The following is a 21,648-nucleotide window of genomic DNA, read 5'->3' on the forward strand; positions in this document are numbered from 1 at the left end:
GCAAGAATAACATAGGAATTCCTATACATGCAAGCAAAATAACATGGGAATTCCTATACAAGCAAGCAAATAACAAGGGAATTCCTATACATGCAAGCAAATAACATGGGAATTCCTATACACGCAAGCAAATAACATGGGAATTCCTATACATGCAAACAAATAACCTGGGAATTACTATACAAGCAAGCAGATAACATGGGAATTCCTATACATGCAAGCAAATAACAAGGGAATATCTATACCTGCAAGCAAATAACATGGGAATTCCTATACACGCAAGCAAATAACATAACCATTTCTTTTATTCAAATCCCAACCACAAATCAAGTTATCGTATATTGAACAACCTCTGAATGGCTCATAAAAAATGCCCACGTCAAACGATACATTCATTGTGCAATTCTTATCAAAAACAAAAAGCTTTATACCCCTTTTTTCCAATGAGAGTTAGCTTTAGCAACGACACATTCATAACAAACTATTCTTGACTAAAGGCCATTGTCCAAAAAATCAATCACACTAGGACCGGTATTGCGTACTCGTTCCTCTTTGAAAGATGTATTGACCTCTAGATTAGAATTACCTACCAGAAAAACCGGAAGGAACGTAAAGGCCGCAAATAAAACAGGATGGAACATAAAGCAAGCAAAGTATAAGGTACTACTCTACTCATACTAGCGGTAGAAATGCTTTCCTATAGCAGCGGTAGAAGTATAAGTTAGCATTCTACTTAGGCATTTCTAGCATCTTCATGCCCCCCCGTGATTTTAATTGTTTTCGACTTTCGAGTCATTTGACGGAAGACACAATTTGATTCCATGGTTATCACCGAGGAAATGCCACAAAATACATTGCTTCCAGTTGCGTAACCATTTGTATGAAGACAAATTCCCCCACTCTAAAAATTGTCTGAAAAGAATAAAAGGTATACGATTCTTGGTAATTAGTCAAACAGTTCGTGGTAACGAACTGTAAGAAAGAAGCGACCCGGCTCAATGGTAACCGAAACTCTAAAAGACGGAATCTTGATACTGGTAGAAATATCAAAAGAATCAAATTTTTATGCTGATTTCAAACACATAAGTTTCATCAAGTTTAGTCTTATTCATCAAAAGTTATGAGCCTGAGAAGATTTGCCTTATTTTCGAAAAAAGGGGGAAACAACCCCTAGAATCAAATGAAAATCAAACCATCATATTTAGTGTTTCAGAGAATCTTACTTCAGGGGTATCAAGCTCTCATCTGTAAAAATGTGGATTTTTTTGCCAGAAAAAAAAATCACGAATGCGAGTTTTTTTCCCAGGGGTGATTGTATCAACCCAGTGGTCCTAGATTATCACAAGAGGGCTTTTTCAAACGGAAATTAAAAGTTTTATTGCCGTTTTTAAGTGACCAGAAATACCAGAGGCCAACTAGGCCCCTTCCTACGCTCATTTTTTCCCAAAGTTTCCCGATAAAAATTGATAGCCATTTTGTTCAGCATAGTCGATAAATTAAATAACTGTGTCTTTGAGGATGACTTAATCCCCCAGTCCCCGGCGGAAGGGCTGCAAGTTATAAACTTTGCCCATTGTTTACATAAACGGTAGTATTGTTTATTGGGAAGTATACAGACGTTTTCAGGTGGATTTTTTTCTAACCGGGGGGGGGGTGGGGTCAGGGGAGGATGTTACGTGGGAACTTTTTCCTTGGAGGAATTTTACACAGGGGGAAGGGAATTCTTATGGAGGGGTGCCGGATTTCCCAGCATTATTTAAAAATACGATCAGAAATTAAATTTAAAATAAAAAGATTTTTCAACTGAAAGTAAGGACCACCATTAAAACTTAAAACTAACAGAAATTATTAGCAAATTAGTACTTTCAAAAGAGCTATTTATTCTAATTAAGCGCTCTTTGCTACTTAGCTGTTATTCTTAAGAAATTGGAACAAAATTCAAACTTTAGCGTAAGGAGCAAGGTATTCAATAGGGGAAAACCCCGTCATATACGGAATGTTCGTTTCAAGTTTTAACGTTGCTCCTTACTTTCAGTTGAAAAAACTTGCTTTTTATTTAATCACTCTTTGTGATGAGTGAAATTTCCGAACAATGAAACTTAGAAGCCTTCTAGCGCCTAGGCAATAGTGTAAAACGGTCTAAAAATTTCTTGACTGACGTCTCCTTGGCTGTAGGCAGAGGCGTTTTTAGGGGAGGGACAGGGGTATATATATATATATATATATATATATATATATATATATATATATATATATATATATATATATATATATATATATATATATATATATATATATATATATATATATATATATATATATATATGTATATATATATATATTTTTATATATATATATTTTTTTATATATATATATATATTTATATATATATATATATATATATATATATATATATATATATATATATATATATATATATATATATATATATATATATATATATATATATATATATATATATATATATATATATATATATATATATATATATATATATACTCTTTTCAGGCATTGAGAACGGCTTAAGGAGGGGTTTGCCGGAATAGACTGTTTCTTTTTTGTTTTATTAACTGGCTAAACATTCTTATCCTTTGATTTTGTAATTCTAGATTTCTTTTTTTTTTCTTTTCGTTCTTCATAGCACTCGCGTATCAAGGTACCATGGCCTAGGGCTGTTTGATAAAGCCATGGACGCTGGTAAGGTGCAAAGAGGCAATGGTCAAGCCCCCGTTTCAGGAAGGCAAGATAAAATTAGAAAAAGTATAAAATTAGGAAAACAAAAATATCCCCTTTAAACTTTGGTAAAAAGCTCCTAGTACGACTCCTACCTCAAGGAAAGTGTTTGGGGACGCTCAGAGCTATATTATCTACTCCCAATTGCTATTTTTCCTCCTCCTCTTCACATATTTCTAAAAGGTTCTTTCAAAACCATTTCGAGGGTGGGTGGTGCTCAAAGAAAAATTAGTTAGGTACTTGCATGGAATCGGGTGTATTGAATTAGAGTTCAGTATTGAATTAGAGTTCATATAGTTAACAGCTAAATAAGTTTCAATTCAGTCGGATAAAACACATGTTAAAATCTCAACAGCTTAGCTTGCGTAATCAACAAGTTTGACCACTATTGTGTATTAGTGAATTGTTATAGCTGTGACGTCAGAATCTTTTAATTAGAGACATAGCGATCTATCATTCAACGAGTGAACTTGATTGACCAGTTATACCCGTCTTACAACAGTTTCTGTCATGTGGATACTGCTTGGATACTTGCCAGTAAGTCTGTATTTGATGAAATTCTAAATGTAAACATAAATCTCACCTGAGAGCGGATTTTATAGCTAAAGAAATGTGTTGTCAGTCAGCCAGAAAACGTTTGATGATGGAATGAAAAGATTGGGGAAGAAACTGGATCTCATAATTAACCAATAAAAAGAGTTTGCTGTTACACTGTCCTCGATCTCGGATGAGGTTCAGACTTTGCAAAATAAATCGAAGTTTCGTGATGCGAAGATTGCTAGTCTAGAAAGCCAGCTTAAGGAGCAAAAGTCAAAGTTTGATACAGTCGAAACGAAACTGCTGGAAATCGAAGTAAAAGACCGAAAACTCAACTTAATCATCTTCGGATTACCGAAAGAGAAAAACCAACAGACAGTTCTCACGAATGTGTCTACGTTACTGACATCAAAAATGGAAATTACGGATAAAATACAAATATCAAAGTGCTACCGGGTGCCTCAGAAGTCAAATGTATCTAGCCGTAAGCCGATCACCCCTCCAGTTTTCGTAACAGTGTCGACAGAAAAAGATATTCTATCAATCTTCAGTTCAATATCGAAGCTGAAAGAAACTGGGGTCCGGATTTGCACGGACTTGCCACCCAAATTAAACTCTGTTAGAAACGAGTTACTGTCTAAGGGTAAGGAGATGCGAGAGAATGGATCCGCACAACTCACATGAGTGAAACAAAAAGGGGCTAAACTCTGGCTAGAGTATAAATCGGATTCTGAGTCGCAGTGGGCAAAAGCATAAGAAATATTAAAGGCGACTAGTGTATAGATATTAGATCAATCCCGCTCTAGATTGATAATTGTTTCGTTTTTGTGTTTGAGATATGTTGATTTTTTATTTTGATGTGTTATTTAGGCTAGCTCGGTTCAAGTTTATTTTGATTATTTCTATCCCAGTTATTTCTGTTCTACTTATACCTTCTCAAATTAGGTCTTCTCGAAGGATGATAAGCATTATAGGTTTTCATGACTCTGCAGTGGTACGGGCTCCTTATCACGCGGGCTTACCGGCGCGGGGTAGGATCTTTCGAATATTATTTAGTTGACTTTAAAGTTTGCGGGTGCGGGGGAGACCGATAGACTGGTGGCCTTGGAGATGAAACCCCTTAACCTATCTTTACTTTCTGAAACTTTTCATGTACTCGGTCAAAGAGAAAACAACACTTTTTCTAAAATAAAACCGTCATCGTACGTTTCTCCTGCTGAAATAAACAGACTTGAAGATAATTCATTGCGAATGGGGTTTGTGAATGTACAAGGACTCAAGAGTTCTATTGATGAACTAACAAATTTATTGCCAGCAAATCAAATTGACATTTTGGGGATTTGTGAAACATTTATTAATGATAAGACAAATTATAATGTGAAAATCCCGGGATTAAAATTCATTGATAAGAATCGACTAGTCCATTAAAAAGGTGGCCTTGGGTTATTTTGAATGATGGAGCGCAAGTAGAAAGGCCCTATCGACTCGTGACACAACACCATATATGGGCATAGAATACTGAACGTACATAATTTATTCAAGGATTATCGATCGAGTCTAATGGGGTCAAGGTCAATTGATTTGTTGTTGTTCGTCTAGGTGTAATGACACAGGGGTGAAGTTTGCACATGCGCATTGACGGGGGATAGATGTATTGATCTAGGACTCGAGGGGGAAGTGGATTTCCAAGAAATGGATTTACATAATCGAGGGGAATTATTGATTCACGAAAGGGAATTAATTTGTTGTTTCTAAGGGGAATTATTGATCCAAGAAAGGGGAATTTATTTGTTGTTTCAAGGGGGAATTACTGGTCCGAGAAAGGGGAATCTATTTGTTGTTTCTAAGGGAAATTAGTTATTCACAAAAGGGGAAATAGAAATGGCATCCCTTGTTTCCTACGATTTATCCGGGACTCTAAAGAGATAAATTAATATTCTATTTTTAAAATACGGCTTCTCAGGTCATTAGACTTAGCGATAAAATTAATATTCTATCGAAACCTTAATAGTGTAGCTAGGAACACCTATGAGATGAAGAGATTAACGCGGGAAAGGGTTTCCTAGGAATTTCAAATGTGACAGCGCAGGGATTCCAAAACAAAAGGAACACGCAGAAATTACGTTTAGGGATTATTTGGGCGAAACCGTTCGAGACATTTTAGAAGATGATTTTAGAAGATGATTTAGAAGAGGATTTTAGGGTGAAAGTCTGTGGTCATTTTAATACACAAGTTACATTTGAACAGTCTTGTGAGGTCCCCTACCCCAACCCCAAAGGGTTCCAGCCCCCCCCCAACCCCAATGGGCCCCCCTGCCCCAAAAGGCCCCTGGCCCCCAAATACCCTTGGCCCCCAAAATGCCCCCGGACTCCCAAATACCCCTCAGACCCCAAAATTCCCCCGGGCCCCCAAAGGCCCCCCAGCCCCCCAAGAGCCCCTCCCGGCTCCCCCAGGGACCCAAAGGGCCCCCCCAACTTTTTTGTCCCTCATTTTTTAATACTATTTTATTTTCGCATTTGAGACACAGAAGGGCCCCATCCCCCAACTTTTGGCTCCCCATCCCACCATTAGTGTTTTGTTGTGGTTTACCTTGTCACAGTTACATTCTCTTGATTTTTCAAAGTTCATTTTGGATTTCTTTCGTTGAAATGCAAGAGTTGGAATATTTCAGTAGTGTTTTGTCGTGGTTTACGTTATCACAGTTAGATTCTCTTGATTTTTCAAAGTTAATGTTGAATTTCTTTCGTAGAAATGCAAGAATTGGAATATTTTAGTAGTGTTTTGTTATGGTTTACCTAATCAAAGTTACATTCTCTTGATTTTTTAAAGTTCATTTTGGATTTATTTCTTTGAAATGCAAGAGTTGGAATATTTCAGTAGTGTTTTGTCGTGGTTTATCTTGTCACACTTACAATCTCTTGATTTTTCAAAGTTCATTTTGGATTTCTTTCTTTGAAATGCAAGAGTTGGAATATTTCAGTAGTGTTTTGTCGTGTTTTACCTTGTCACAGTTACATTTTCCTGATTTTTCAAAGTTCATTTTGGATTTCTTTCGTTGAAATGCAAGAGTTGGAATTGTTCAGTAGTGTTTTGTCGTGGTTTACTTTGTCACAGTTATATTCTCTTGATTTTTCAAAGTTCGTTTAGGATTTCTTTCATTGAAATGCGAGAGTTGGAATGTTTCATTAGTGTTTTGTCGTGGTTTACCTTGTCACAGTTACATTCTCTTGATTTTTCAAAGTTCATTTAGGATTTCTTTCTTTGAAATGTAAGAGTTGGAATATTTCAGTAGTGTTTTGTTGTGGTTTACTTTGTCACAGTTACATTCTCTTGATTTTTCAAAGTTGATTTGGGATTTCTTTTGTTGAAATGCAAGAGTTGAAATATTTCAGTAGTGTTTTGTTGTGGTGTGACCTTATCACAATTACATTCTCTTGATTTTTTATAGTTCATTTTGGTTTTCTTTCATTGAAATACTAGAGTTAGAAAATTTCACCAGTGTTTTGTCATGGTTTACATTCTCACAGTTACATTCTATTCATTTTCCAAAGTTCATTTTGGATTTCTTTCCTTCAAATGCAAGAGTTGGAATATTTCAGTAGTGTTTTTTTATGGTTTACCTTGTCAAACTTGCATTCTCTTGATTTTTCAAAGTTCATTTTCGATTTCTTTCGTTGAAATGCAAGAGTTGGAATATTTCATTAGTGTTTTCTCTTGGTTTAGTTTGACCCAGTTACATTCTCTTGATTTTTCATAGTTTTTTTTGGAATTTCTTTCGTTGAAATGCAAGAGTTAGAATTTTTCAGTAGGATTTTGTCGTGGTTTACCTCGTCACACTTAAATTCTCAGGATTTTTCAAAGTTCATTTTTGATTGCTTTCGTTAAAATGCAAGAGTTGGAATATTTCAGTAGTGTTTTGTTGTGCTTTACCTTGTCACAGCTACATTCTCTTGATTTTTCAAAGTTCATTTTGGATTTCTTTCGTTGAAATGCAAGAGTTGGAATATTTCAGTAGTGTTTTGTCGTGGTTTACCTTGTCACACTTTCATTCTGTTGATTTTTCAAAGTTCATTTGGAATTTCTTTCGTTGAAATGCAACAGTTGGAGTATTTCGGTAGTGTTGTGTTGGGGTCTTCCTTATCACACTTACATTCTCTTGATTTTTCAAAGTTCATTTTTGGATTTCTTTCGTTAAAATGCAAGAGTTGGGATATTTCAGTTGTGTTTTGTCGTGGTTTACCGTGTCACAGTTACATTCTCATGATATTTCTTTGAAATGCAAGAGTTGGAAAATTTCAGTACTGTTTTGTCGTGGTTTACCTTGTTATAGTTACATTCTTTTGATTTTTCAAAGTTTGTTTTGAATTTTTCTTTCGTTGAAATGCAAGAGTTAGAATATTTCAGTAGTGTTTTGTGGTGGTTTACCTTATCACAGTTACTTGCTCTTGATTTTTCAAAGTTCAGTTTTGGATTTCTTTCGTTGAAAGGCAAGACTTGTAATATTTCAGTAGTGTTTTGTCATGGTTTACCTTTTCACAGTTACTTTCTCTTGATTTTTCAAAGTTCATTTTTAATTTCTTTCGTTAAAATGCAAGAGTTGGATTATTTCAGTAGTGTTTTGTTATGGTTTACATTGTCACAGTTACATTCTATTGATTTTTCAAAGTTAATTTTGGATTTCTTTTGTTGAAATGCAAGAGTTGGAATATTTCAGTAGTGTTTTGTTGTGGTTTACCTTGTCATACTTACATTCTCTTGATTTTTTCAAAGTTCATTGTGGAATTTCTTTCGTTGAAATGCAAGAGTTGGAATATTTCAGTAGTGTTTTGTCATGGTTTACCTTGTTACGGTTACATTCTCTTGATTTTTCAAAGTTCATTTTGGAATTTCTTTCGTTGACATGCAAGAGTTGGAATATTTCAGTAGTGTTATTTCCTAGTTTACCTTGTCACACTTACATTCTCTTGATTTTTCAAAGTTCATTTTGGATTTCTTTCGTTGAAATGCAAGAGTTGGAATATTTCAGCAGTGTTTTGTTATGGTTTATCTTGTTACAGTTACGTTCTCATGTTTTTTCAAAGTTTAGTTTGGAATTCTTTAGTTGAAATGCAAGAGATAGAGTATTTCAGTAGTGTTTTGTGATGGCTTACCTTGTCACAGTTACATTCTCTTGATTTTTCAAAGTTCATCTTGGATTTCTTTCCTTGAAATGCAAGAGTTGGAATATTTCAGTAGTGTTTTGTTGTGGTTTACCTTGTCACAGTTACATTCTCTTGATTTTCAAAGTTCAATTTGGAATTTCTTTCGTTGAAATGCAAGAGTTGGAATATTTCAGTAGTGTTTCGTCGTTGTTTTACCTTGTCACAGTTATATTCTCTTGATTTTTCAAAGTTCATTTTGGAGTTTCTTTCGTCGAAATGCAAGAGTTGGAATATTTCATTAGTGTTTTGTCGTGGTTTTCCTTGTCACAGCTATATTCTCTTGATCTTTCAAAGTTCATTTTGGATTTCTTTAGTTGAAATGCAAGAGTTGGAATATTTCAGTAGTGTTTTGTGGTGCTTTACCCTGTCACAGTTAAATTCTCTTGATTTTTCAAAGTTCATTTTTGGATTTCTTTCGTTGAAATGCAACAGTTGGAATATTTCAGTAGTATTTCGTCGAGGTTTACCTTGTCACACTTTCATTCTCTTGATTTTTGAAAGTTCATTTGCATTCTCTTGATTTTTCAAAGTTCAATTTTGAATTTCTTTCGTTGAAATGCAAGAGTCGGAATATTTCATCAGTGTTTTGTTGTGCTTTACCTTGTCACAGTTACATTCTCTTGATTTTTCAAAGTTCATTTTGGATTTCTTTCGTTGAAATGCAAGAGTTGGAGTATTTCAGTAGTGTTTTGTTATGCTTTATCTTGTTACAGTTACATTCTCTTGATTTTAAAGTTCATTTTGGATTTCTTTCGTTGAAATGCAGGAGTTGGAATATTTCAGTAGCGTTATTTCGTGGTTTGCTTTTTCAAAGTTAAATTCCCTTTATTTTTCAAAATTTATTTTGGAATTTATTTCGTTGGAATGCAAGAGTTGGATTATTTCAGTAGTGTTTTGTCCTGGTTTTACCTTATCATAGTTGCATTGTCTTGATGTTTCAAAGTTCATTTTGGAATTCCTTTCGTCGAAATGCAAGAGTTGGAATATTTCAGTAGTGTTTTGCCATGGTTTACCTTGTCACAGCTATATTCTCTTGATTTTTCAAAGTTCATTTTGGATTTCTTTCGTTGAAATGCAAGAGTTGGATTATTTCCAACTCTAGTAGTGTTTTGTTGTGCTTTACCTTGTCACAGCTACATTATCTTGATTTTTCAAAGATCATTTTGGATTTCATTCATTGAAATACAAGAGTTGGAATATTTCAGTAGTGTTTTGTAGTGGTTTACCTTGTCACACTTAAATTCTGTTTACTTTTCAAAGTTCATTTTGGATTTCTTTCGTTGAAATCCAAGAGTTGGAATATTTCAGTAGTCTTTTGTTGTGGTTTACCTTGTTACGGCTACATTCTGTTGATTTTTCAAAGTTCATTTGGATTTCTTTCGTTGAAATGCAAGAATTGGAATATTTCAATAGTGTTTTCTCGTGGTTTACCTTGTCACTGTTACATTCTCTTGATTTTTCAAAGTTCATTTTGAATTTCTTTCATTTAAATGCAAGAGTTGGATTATTTCAGTAGTGTTTTGTCATTCTTTACCTTGTCAATATTACATTCTCTTGATTTTTTAAAGTTCATTTTGGATTTCTTTCATTGAAATGCAAGAGTTGGAATATTTCAGTAGTGTTTTGTTGTGGTTTACCTAGTTCTTTTTTGAATTTCTTTCATTGAAATGCAAGAGTCGGAATATTTCAGTAGTGTTTTGTCGTGGTTTACCTAGTCACAGTTACATTCTCTTGATTTTTCAAAGTTTATTTTGAATTTCTTTAATTGAAATGCAAGAGTTGGAATAATTCAGTATTGTTTTGTTATGGTTTACCATGTCACAGTTACATTCTCTTTATTTTTTCAAATTTAATTTTGAATTCCTTTCCTTTAATTGCATGAGCTGGAATGCTCAATTTGTTGTATTTTGTAGTTTACCTTGACACACTTACACTTTCTTTATTTTTCAAAGTTCATTTTGGATTTCTTTCCCTGATATGCAAGAGTTGGAATATTTTACTTGTGTTTTGTATCTGGGTTGGTTTTTTGCAAGGCCAAGAATTTGTCTTTTTCGGTTTGAATATCTGAAGTGCATGTCTTTCTCTGTTTCTATGTCTGAATCTATTGGTTAACATGTCTGGGTTGGTGTTTTGCTAGGTTAGCTAAGTTAGGTTAGGTTAGCTAGTAAACATTTCTCCATGTTTAAGTTAGGTTTGGTTAGCTTATCATGAGCGCCCATGATAAGCTAACCTAACCTAACTTAAACATAGAGAAATGTTTACTAGCTAACCTAGCTTAGCTAACCTAAACTAACCAAACACCAACCCAGACATGCAAACAAATAGATTCGGACATAGAAAAAGAGAAATACATGCACTTTAGACATTCAAACAAACAAAGTCAAATTCTTGGACTTGCAAAAAAAACAACCCAGATATAAAACACTAGTGAAATATTCCAACTCTCGCATTTCAACGAAAGAAATCCAAAAATGAACTTTGAAAAATCAAGAGAATGTAACTGTGACAAGGTAAACCATGACAAAACACTACTTAAATATTCCAACTCTTGCATTTCAACGAAAAAAATCCAAAATGAACTTTGAAAAAATCAAGAGAATGTAACAGTGACTAGGTAAACCATAACAAAACACTACTGAAATATTCCAACTCTTGCATTTCAACGAAAGAAAACCAAAATGAACTTTGAAAAATCAAGAGAATGCAACTGTGACAAGGTAAACCACGACATAACACTACTGAAATATTCCAACTCTTGCATTTCCACGAAAGAAATCCAAATGAACTTTGAAAAATCAAGAGAATGTAACTGTGACAAGGTAAACCATAACAAAACACTACTGAAATATTCCAACTCTTGCATTTCAAGGAAAGAAATTCAAAATGAACTCTGAAAAATCAAGAGAATGTAACAGTGACAAGGTAAACCACGAAAAAAACACTATCGAAATATTCCAACTCATGCATTTCAACGAAAGAAATCCAAATGAACTTGGAAAATCAAGAGAATGTAACCGTGACAAGGTCAACCATAACAAAACACTACTGAAATATTCCAACTCTTGCATTTCAACGAAAGAAATTAAAAATTAACTTTGAAAAATCAATAGAATGGAACTGTGACAAGGTAAACTATAACAAAACACTACTGAAATATTCTAACTCTTGCATTTCAATGAAAGAAATCCAAAATGAACTTTGAAAATTCAAGAGAATGTAACTGTGACAAGGTAAACCATGACAAAACACTACTGAAATATTCCAACTCTTGCATTTCAACGAAAGAAATCCAAAATGAACTTTGAAAAATCAAGAGAATGTAACTGTGATAAGGTAAAGCACTACAAAACACTACTGAAATAATACAACTCTTGCATTTCAATGAAATAAATTCTAAATGAACTTTGAAAAATCAAGAGAATGTAACAGTGACAAGGGAAACCTTAACGAAAAACTAGTGAATTATTCCAATTCCTGCATATCAATGAAAAAAATGAAAAATGAACTTCTAAAAATCAACATAATGTAACAGTGACTAGGTAAACGACAACAAAAAACTAGTCGAATATTCAAACTCTTGCATTCCAATGACAGGAATTCAAAATTAACTTTGAAACATAAAGAGAACGTAACAGTGAAATGTTAAACCACGAAAAAACAGTAGTGAAATAATTCAACTCTTGCATTTCAATGAAAGAAATTCAAAATGAACTTTGAAAAATCAAGAGAATGTAACAGTGACAAGGTAAACCACGAGAAAACACTATTGAAATATTCCAATTCTTGCATTTCAATGAAAGAAATCCAAATGAACTTTGAAAAATCAAGAGAATGGAACCGCGACAAGGTAAACTACAACAAAACACTACTGAAATATTTCAACTCTTGCATTTTAACGAAAAAAATCCAAAATGAACTTTAAAAAATCAAGAGAATGTAACTGTGACAAGGTAAACCATGACAAAACACTACTGAAATATTCCAGCTCTTGCATGTTAACTAAAGAAATCCAAAATGAACTTTTAAAAATCAAAAGAATGTAACTGTTACAAGGTAAAACACAACAAAACACTACTAAAATATTCCAACTCTTGCATTTCAACGAAAAAAATCCAAAATCAACTTTGAAAAATCAAGAGAATGTAGCTTTGACAAGGTAAACCATAACAAAACACTACTGAAGTATTCCAACTCTTGCATTTCGAAGAAAGAAATCCTAAATAAACTTTGAAAGATCATGAGAATGTAAGAGTGACAATGTAAACCATAACAAAACACTGCTGGAAAATTCCAACTCTTGCATTTCAACGAAAGAAATCCAAAATGAACTTCTAAGAATAAATAGTATGTAACTGTGACAAGGTAAACCATAACAAAACACTACTCAAATATTCCAACTCTTGCATTTCAACGAAAGAAATCCAAAATGAACTTTGAAAAATCAAGAGAATGTAAGTGTGACAAGGTAAACCATAACAAAACACTACTGGAATATTCCAACTCTTGCGTTTCAACGAAGGAAATCCAAAAATGAACTTTGAAAAATCAAGAGAATGTAACTCTGACAAGATAAAGCACAACAAAACACTACTTAAATATTCCAACTCTTGCATTTCAACGAAAGAAATCCAAAATGAACTTTGAAAAAAAAAGAAAATGTAAGTTTGAAAAGTTAAAACATAACAAAACACTACTGAAACATTCCAACTCTTGCATTTCAATGAAAAAAATCAAAACTGAACTTTGATAAATCAAGAAAATTTAATTGTGATAAGGTAAACCACAACAAAACACTACTATAATACACCAACTCATTCATTTCAACAAACGAAATCCCAAATTAACTTTTAAAAATCAAGAGAATATAGCTCTGACTAGGTAAACCAACACAAAACACTACTGAAGTATTCCAGCTCTTGCATTTCGAAGAAAGAAATCCTAAATGAACTTTGAAAAATCAAGAGAATGTAACTGTGACAAGGTAAACCACTACAAAACACTACTGAAATATTCCAACTCTTGCATTTCAATGAAAGAAATCCGAAACGAACTTTGAAAAATCAAGAGAATGTAACTGTGACAAGGTAAACCACAACAAGACACTATTGAAATATTCCAACTCTTGCATTTTAACGAAAGAAATCCAAAATGAACTTTGAAGAATCAAGATACTGTAAGTATGACAAGGTAAACCACGACAAAACACTACTGAAATATTCCAACTCTTGCATTTAAACGAAAGAAATCCAAAATGAAGTTTGAAAAATCAAGAGAATGTAGCTGTGAGTAGGTAAACCACGACAAAACACTACTGAAATATTCCAACTCTTGCATTTCAACGAAAGAAATCCAAAATGAACTTTGAAAAATCAAGAGAATGTAAGTGTGACAAGGTAAACCATAACAAAACACTACTGGAATATTCCAACTCTTGCATTTCAACGAAATTGAACTTTGAAAAATCAAGAGAATGTAACTGTGACAAGGTAAACCATGACAAAACACTACTGAAATATTACAACTCATGCATTTCAACGAAAGAAATCCAAAATGAACTTTGAAAAATCAAGAGAATGTAACTGTGACAAGGTAAACCATAACAAAACACTACTGAAATATTCCAAATCTTGCATTTCCATAAAAGAAACCCAAAATGAACTTTCAAAAATGATGAGAATGTAACTGTGACATGTTAAACCACGACAAAACACTACTGAAATATTCCAACTCTTGCATTTCATCGAAAGAAATCCAAAATGAACTTTGAAAAATCAAGAGAATGTAACTCTGACAAGGTAAACAATAACAAAACACTACTGAAGTATTCCAGCTCTTGCATTTCAAAGAAAGAAATCCTAAATGAACTTTGAAAAATCAAGAGAATGTAACTGTGACAAGGTAAACCACGACAAAACACTAATGAAATATTCCAACTCTCGCATTTCAATGAAAGAAATCCGAAACGAACTTTGAAAAATCAAGATAATGTAATTGTGACAAGGTAAACCACAACATGGCACTACTGAAATATTCCAACTCTTACATTTCAACTAAAGAAATCCAAAATGATCTTTGAAAATCCAGAGAATGTAACTATGACACGTTAAACCGCAACAAAACAATACTGAAGTTTTCCAAGTCGTGCATTTCAACGAAAGAAATCCAAAATGAACTTTTAAAAATCAAGAGAATGTAGGTGTGACAAGGAAAACAACGACAAAACACTACTGAAATATTCCAACTCTTGTATTTCAACGAAAGAAATCGAAAATGAATTTTGAAACATCAAGAGAATGTAACTGTGACGAGGTAAACCACGACAAAACACTACTGAAATATTCCAACTTTTATTTCAAAAAAAGAAATCCAAAATGATCTTTGAAAAATCAAGAGAATGTAACTGTGACAAGGTAAACCACGACGAAACACTACTGAAGTATTCCAACTCTTGCATTTCAACGAAAGAAATCCAAAATGAACTTTGAAAAATCAAGAGAATGTAACTATGACAAGGTAAACCACAACAAAACACTATTGGTGGGATGGGGAGCCAAAAGTTGGGGGGATGTGGTCCTTCTGTGTCTCAAATGCGCAAATAAAAAAGTATTAAAAAAATGAGGGGAAAAAAGTTTGGGGGGCCTTTGGGGTGCCGAGGGGCTCTTTGGGGACCCGGGGGTATTTGGGGATCTGGGGGGTATTTGGGGGTCTGGGGGGCATTTGGGGGGCCCGGGGGCATTTGGGTGGCCGGGGGGCCTTTGGAGATCCGGGGGGCATTTGGAGGCCCGGGGGTCTTTTAGGGCCCATTGGGGTTGGGGGGGTGGAACCCTTTGGGGTTGGGGTAGGGGGGCCCTTTGGGGTTGGGGACCTCACAAGACTGTTCAAATTGAACTTGTGTATTATAATGACCACAGAGTTTCACCCTCAAATCCTCTTCTAAATCATCTTTTAAAATCATCTTCTAATATTTCTCAAACGGTTTCGCTTAAATCATCTTCTAAGATGTCTCTAACGGTTTCGCCCAAATAATCCCCTAAACGTAATTTCTGCGTGTTCCTTTTGTTTTGGCATCCTTGCGCTGTCACATTTGAATCTCCTAGGAAACCATTTCCCGCGTTAATCTCTTCATCTCATAGGTGTTCCTAGCTACACTATTATGGTTTCGATAGAATATTAATTTTATCGCTAAGTCTAAAGATCAAAGAAGCCGTATTTAAAAAATAGAATATTAGTCTACCTCTTTAGAGTCCCGTATAATTTCTAGGAAACAAGTGATGTCATTTCTAATTCCCCTTTCGTGAATCAATAATTCCCCTTAGAAACAACAAATAAATTCCCCTTTCTTGAATCAATAATTCCCCTTAGAAACAACAAATAAATTCCCCTTTCATGGATCAATAATTCCCCTTAGAAACAACAAATTATTTCCCCTTTCGTGAATCAACAATTCCCCTCAATTATGCAAATCAATTTCTCGGAAATCCACTTCCCCCTCGAGTCCTAGATCAATACATCTCCTCCCCCGTTAATGCGCATGCGTGAACTTCACGCCAGTGTCATTACACCTAGACGAACAACAACAAATCAATTCACCTTGAACCGATTAGACTCGACCGATAATCCTTGAATAAATTTTGTACGTTCAGTATTCTATGCCCATATATGGTGTTGGATCACGAGTCGATAGGGCCTTTCTACTAGCGCAGTTTGAGCAACTGCCAGAACTGGAAAAATATAATGTTGAAAAAGTGTGTGAAATACTGGCGGTTGAATGTCGGCTTGGGACTAAAAAAATTCAAGTTTGTGTTGTGTATAAGCCCCCGTCGGCCCCAATACCGCTTTTTTTGCAATCTCTGGAGTCTTTACTAGCATCTTTGGATGATAAGGATGTTGTGGTTATGGGGGATTTTAATATAAATCTACTGGAATTTAAAGAAAATACCCATACAACAGAATTTATTACATTAATGACATCAAATTCCCTAATTCCTTCTTGTACAATTCCAACGCGTGTTGCATCGACTAGTGCAACTCTAATTGACAACATATTTTTAACAACACTAGCCACGTCTTCACAGGTTGTTCTGACGGAATTCTCTAATCATTTTTTTTTAATTTCTGATGTGAGATACCAGGTTCATAAAATAAAATCACCAGAAACAGCAACCCGGATTATTAATAAAAAAAAAATCTAGTATGTTTAAAGGATAAACTGAATTTGACTGATTGGTATCCTGTATTTGATGCTGATGAAATAAACTCTGTGACGGATTATTTTTTAGAAGAATTTAATGCTGCACTTGATGAGTCGTGCCCAAGAGTAAAAAAAAGAAAACGGAAATATAATCAACCCATCCAACCATGGATATCGCCAGCCCTTTTGACGTCAATAAAACATAAAAACAATCTCTATAAAACTTTAATATCTTTCGAAAGTGAAGAAAATAGAAGAACCTTCAAAAACTATAAAAACCTACTTTCAAAAATAATACGCAATGCTAAAATGAAATTTTATTTCGATTCTTTTAATGAAGTAAGTAAGTACTCAAAGAAAACTTGGGAACTAATCAACTCATGTTTAAATCGATCGCGGACGTCTTCTTCACCATCAAAAATACGGGATGCCTATGGTAATACAATTGAAAGGGAACTAGAAATGGCAAATTACATAAATTTTCATTTCGTCGGGCTGTCAATAGCTAATAAGCTCCAACATTATATGTCCCATGGGCAATGTAATTATCCTACGTACCTAGGAAGTCCTTCTGAAAATTCTGTGTTTTTAACTCCGGTAACAGAGGAAGAGCTTGCTAAGGTTGGTAAGCTTTTAAAAAATGGAAATATCCCCGGGGATTGATGAATCGCCGACCAATATTGTTAAAGCCATTTTAACTTGTATTAATAAAGTTATGTGTCATTTAATAAATCTGTCATTTAGATCGGGAACTTTTCCAGATTCTTTCAAAAAAGCGAAAGTGTTACCGCTATATAAAAGTGGTGACCGAACTAATTGCTCGAATTATAGACCCATTTCTATTCTTTTGGGTTTTTCTAAACTAATGGAGCGATGTTTTTATAATCGAATGTATAATTTTCTCTGTTGAAAAGATTATTTTTCAAAAACACAATATGGATTTAGAAAAGAGCATAGTACACAGGATGCTATATTAACTATGGTACAATTTATTCACGAGTGTCTGGACAAAAAATGGATCCCGGCGAGTATATTTTTGGACCTTGAGAAGGCCTTCGATTCGTTATGCCATGAAATATTGTTGTATAAATTAAACCATGGTGGGATACGAGGACCAGCGCACGATTTTATTGCATCTTACCTAAGTGGTCGCTCCCAAGTGACTATGATCAACGACACAGTTTCGGATCCATGTCTGTTGTTAAATATTGGTGTCCCGCAAGGCTCAATCCTGGGACCACTGCTTTTTATAATATACATAAATGACCTTCCATCAGCGACAGAAAACCTTGGTCTGAATGATCTTTTCGCTGATGATACCGGATCATCACTTACTGGACATTCGAAAGAGGATATCAATGAGAAGCTGCAAATCGTATTTTCACAACTTCTTGTATGGCTAAAAGCTAATCGTTTGTTACTAAATGCATCAAAAACCAAATTTATCATTTATAGTAGAATTGGGCAGAATGCACGAGGAATTTCAACAATATTTTATCATGCTAAAAATATTCAAATTCAAAGGGTAACTTTGTTCCGGTATCTGGGTATTATTATTGATGAAAATCTGTCATATAAAGAACATTGTAATAGATTACAGGTTAAAGTTGCTCCAGGGGTTGATATAATGCGAAGGTTTCAGCATTTTTTTTCCATATGAAATCCTACGTCTAATTTATTTTGCGTTGGTTCATTCCCATCTTACGTTTTGTCCTCTGATATATTTGGCAACATTCAGATGTCATGTGAAACCGATACAAATTCTTCAAAACCGGGCTCTTCTAATTTTAAAGAAATATTTACCATCACCGTCTTCGTATCCTAATAAGAGTAAAACTGAAACTCTATATCTTCTAACTAATATTTTGCCTATTTCACAGATATTCACCCTTAATTCTTTTTTATTTAAGGTAACATATGACCGGTCGGAACTACCTACGTACTTTCGTTCGAATAATTCTTTCCCTGTGCAACATCCCCATTCTTATGAAACCCGACATAAATGGAACATTCAGCACCTAAAATTAAGCACAGAGAGATCACGGCTCTCGCCATTATTTTCAATCACGGGTTCATGGTGTCTTTATCTACCATTTATTGATTGCAGCAAATCTCTTCCAAATATAAAAAAGCAACTTCATTCTATCCTTATATATAATTTTAAGAATTAATAATATATTGAAAAACTGGGTACATTTGATAATATTGTTTTGTTGGGTGTTTTGCCCTGTGAGATGCCGGTCATCGGTTACCCTTATTCGCCCGTTGTTTTTTTTTATTGGTATTTTCGGTGGATCTTTGCCCGATGTCGGTGGGTTTGTGGGGTGGGTGCCCGTCTATTGGTGAGTCATGGAATAACTCTTATTTATTTTTTTGTTGTCAAACAGGTTTATTCCGATTAATGTACCGGGTTTTTGTCATTCGACCTTGCGTCTCCGGCGTCTACCCTCTATTTAGGTCTATTTTGTACAGATATTTTAAAATTAAACCTTGAACCTTGAACCTCCTCTTCACTTATTTCTAAAAGGTTCTTTCAGAACCATTTCGAGGGTGGGTGGTGCTTAGAGAAAAATTAGTTAGGTACTTGTATGGAATCGGGTGAAGACGCGATGAAACTCCGCATCGAAATCTCAAAGCTGCTATTGATAAACAGGTTTGTGAGGTGTTGTTCACTCCGTGACAAAGATTTAAACTTAGTTTTTGGGCTTAAAGGGGCGAAAAAAAAGGTTAGGTTAAGTATTTAATATATGCTATGCTTTACCCCCTCCCCCTAATGTGCAAACATACAGACCAAATTTGTTTCTAAACTATTACATTTTCATCCTATTTTGTTTTATGACATTAGTATTAACCAAACTTCATATTTTGCCTGTTTACCCGATTCCATACAAGTACCATTAGTTAGAGACCCCCCCCCCACTCCCAACTCAAATATAATGAAAAAAATGCCGAATCAAAACAAAAAAAAATTATCAAAGTGGGAAGCCCCTCATCCGTGGCGTCCAGGCCAGCTGCCCCTGTTACCCCTCCCCCTTTGAACGGGAGTGAGTTATTTTATTTTGTTCAGTTTGGACAAGGATTTCACTATTGACGTCAAAAACAATTTCTGTGGTGATGAGGTAAATGTTTCGCTGCTTACTAGTTCCTTTTACACTCCGCGTGAGGTACTTGTACGATCGAACTTAGTCGTTTTACAATGATATTGTATAATAGCTTTATACAATTCTTTAATTAAATAATGGCCTAATTGTTTAAAATTATTTAATTAATTAACTGCCTAATTAATTAATGGATTTTTTTATTTTTACTTCTTTGGTTAGCCATTTTTAAAAAAATTTTGTGCCACGGGGACAGGTGAGCCACTTTAAAGGCGGAACAATGAACTACTGGCTCCTTTTACCCATCCGGGTCCAACTCCAGTTTAAAAGATTAACCTTACTGTAGCACTCTTGACGTTAGCGTGCTGAAATTTAATGACAGAGAAAAGGGGGAGACAGAGATTTAAGGAATTGAAAACATTCCAGTAAGTCTTGTTTTTCCCAAGCTGTAACGTAGAAGATTTTTATTCATAAAACTGCTAATTCAACATAAAGGGAATTGACTTGTCACTAAATCAACTTAGCAATAAAATACAGACAAACGATGATCTTGAAAAATCAATCATAGTTTAAAGAAGTATAAATATAAGCATCATTAATTGGCAAACTTTTGCCGCAATTGCCACTGTGGGTGTAACTCGGAGTGTTCCAGTATTGACAACGATGAACACCGTTGCAACCGGGAGAAGTGTGGTATGGGGGTGTAGAGCCGACACCACAAACCGAACATGTTGGTAGTCCGTATTGGCAATTGGCCACAGTCCCTGTCTTGGGGTTAATGTTTTTAACAACATGGTCTAATGTTTTTTCAAACATTAGCTTAAAACCTTGAAACTTCTTGCTTAAGGACAGTGATTCAAGCATCTTTAGAACCTCTGATGTAGAAAATTTACGTACGTCAATCATCCCCAGGATTTCTACTGCAGTGCCAGATCTTTCCTCGGAATTTTTAGAGACCCACTCGTAAAAACAGTTCAAAAACGAATCCCATCTTTCGAACTTTCTTTTTATAATAGACGCACATACAATTTTGGAAAGCTGAAGAAAATCGTAAATATCAAAATCCACAATAAAATCAGGACCTTTTCTGCCTTTCACAATAGTCATAGCAATCTCATTTATAGCGATTTTCTTTTGGGCCTTGCAATCGTAGGTTGTAAAAATGAACTCAAGTATTTTCAAGTCGTTTTCTTTAGCAAATTCATCAAGCAACTGTTCCGCCATCGCTTCCTCGATTCCAAGAAAATTGTACTTATCAACAACATAACTAAAGGCCCCCAGGTCAATTTTACTCATTTCAGGGATTTTTCCTTCTTCATAGCAACCAATAATGGCTTTCATAGCATTGACATCGACGTCATTTGCCACGACGATGTTTGTTTGCTTCTCGAGCATGTCATACTCAAACATTTGTCTAAATACGTCACTTGTTGCTGTTAAAACAATCTTCGGGGTCGTAATGTTTCCATTTTTACATTGAATCGTAATAATTGGACTATTTTCCAGCTTCAAATTTTCCAAAATTGCAGCAAGAGTTGACGTATATATTTTGAAATTGTAGCTCATATTTTGAAATTGTAGCGTCAGCTCCTGGAAGGAAAACAAAAATTATCAGTCAAATTGGAGACAATTTTTTGCCCCCTTTACCTCATGCCTCATCTTCTCAATAAATATTCACCTCCTTCGCCATCTAGGGCTCTCCAACAACCACTGATTGTTTCACACGATCCAGCAAGCCGTTCCCGACACATTGTAGACGTAGTAGTTTGATATCCTGGATACAAATATTGTCTTTCTATTTAGCGTTTCTCCTAACCCAAGTCAAAATTTGAGGCCAGCTAAGCCCTTCAAGAACCAATAAATGTT

General features: G+C 34.6%; 1 protein-coding gene across 1 annotated transcript; it reads right to left on the minus strand.

Annotated features, from left to right (window-relative positions):
* Positions 1-20,063: 20,063 nt before the first annotated feature.
* On the minus strand, positions 20,064-21,369 carry LOC148948271 (uncharacterized). The gene has a single exon (XM_089093853.1). It carries the CDS (start codon positions 21,346-21,348, stop codon positions 20,341-20,343), a length of 1,008 nt encoding a protein of 335 aa, XP_088949979.1. The 5' UTR covers positions 21,349-21,369; the 3' UTR covers positions 20,064-20,340.
* Between the last annotated feature and the right edge of the window lie 279 nt (positions 21,370-21,648).

The sequence above is a fragment of the Artemia sp. Qi Xiang Cuo genome, chromosome 9 (assembly GCF_049724085.1).
Source record: "Artemia sp. Qi Xiang Cuo chromosome 9, ASM4972408v1, whole genome shotgun sequence".
In the NCBI taxonomy this organism is placed as follows: Eukaryota; Metazoa; Arthropoda; class Branchiopoda; order Anostraca; family Artemiidae; genus Artemia; species Artemia sp. Qi Xiang Cuo.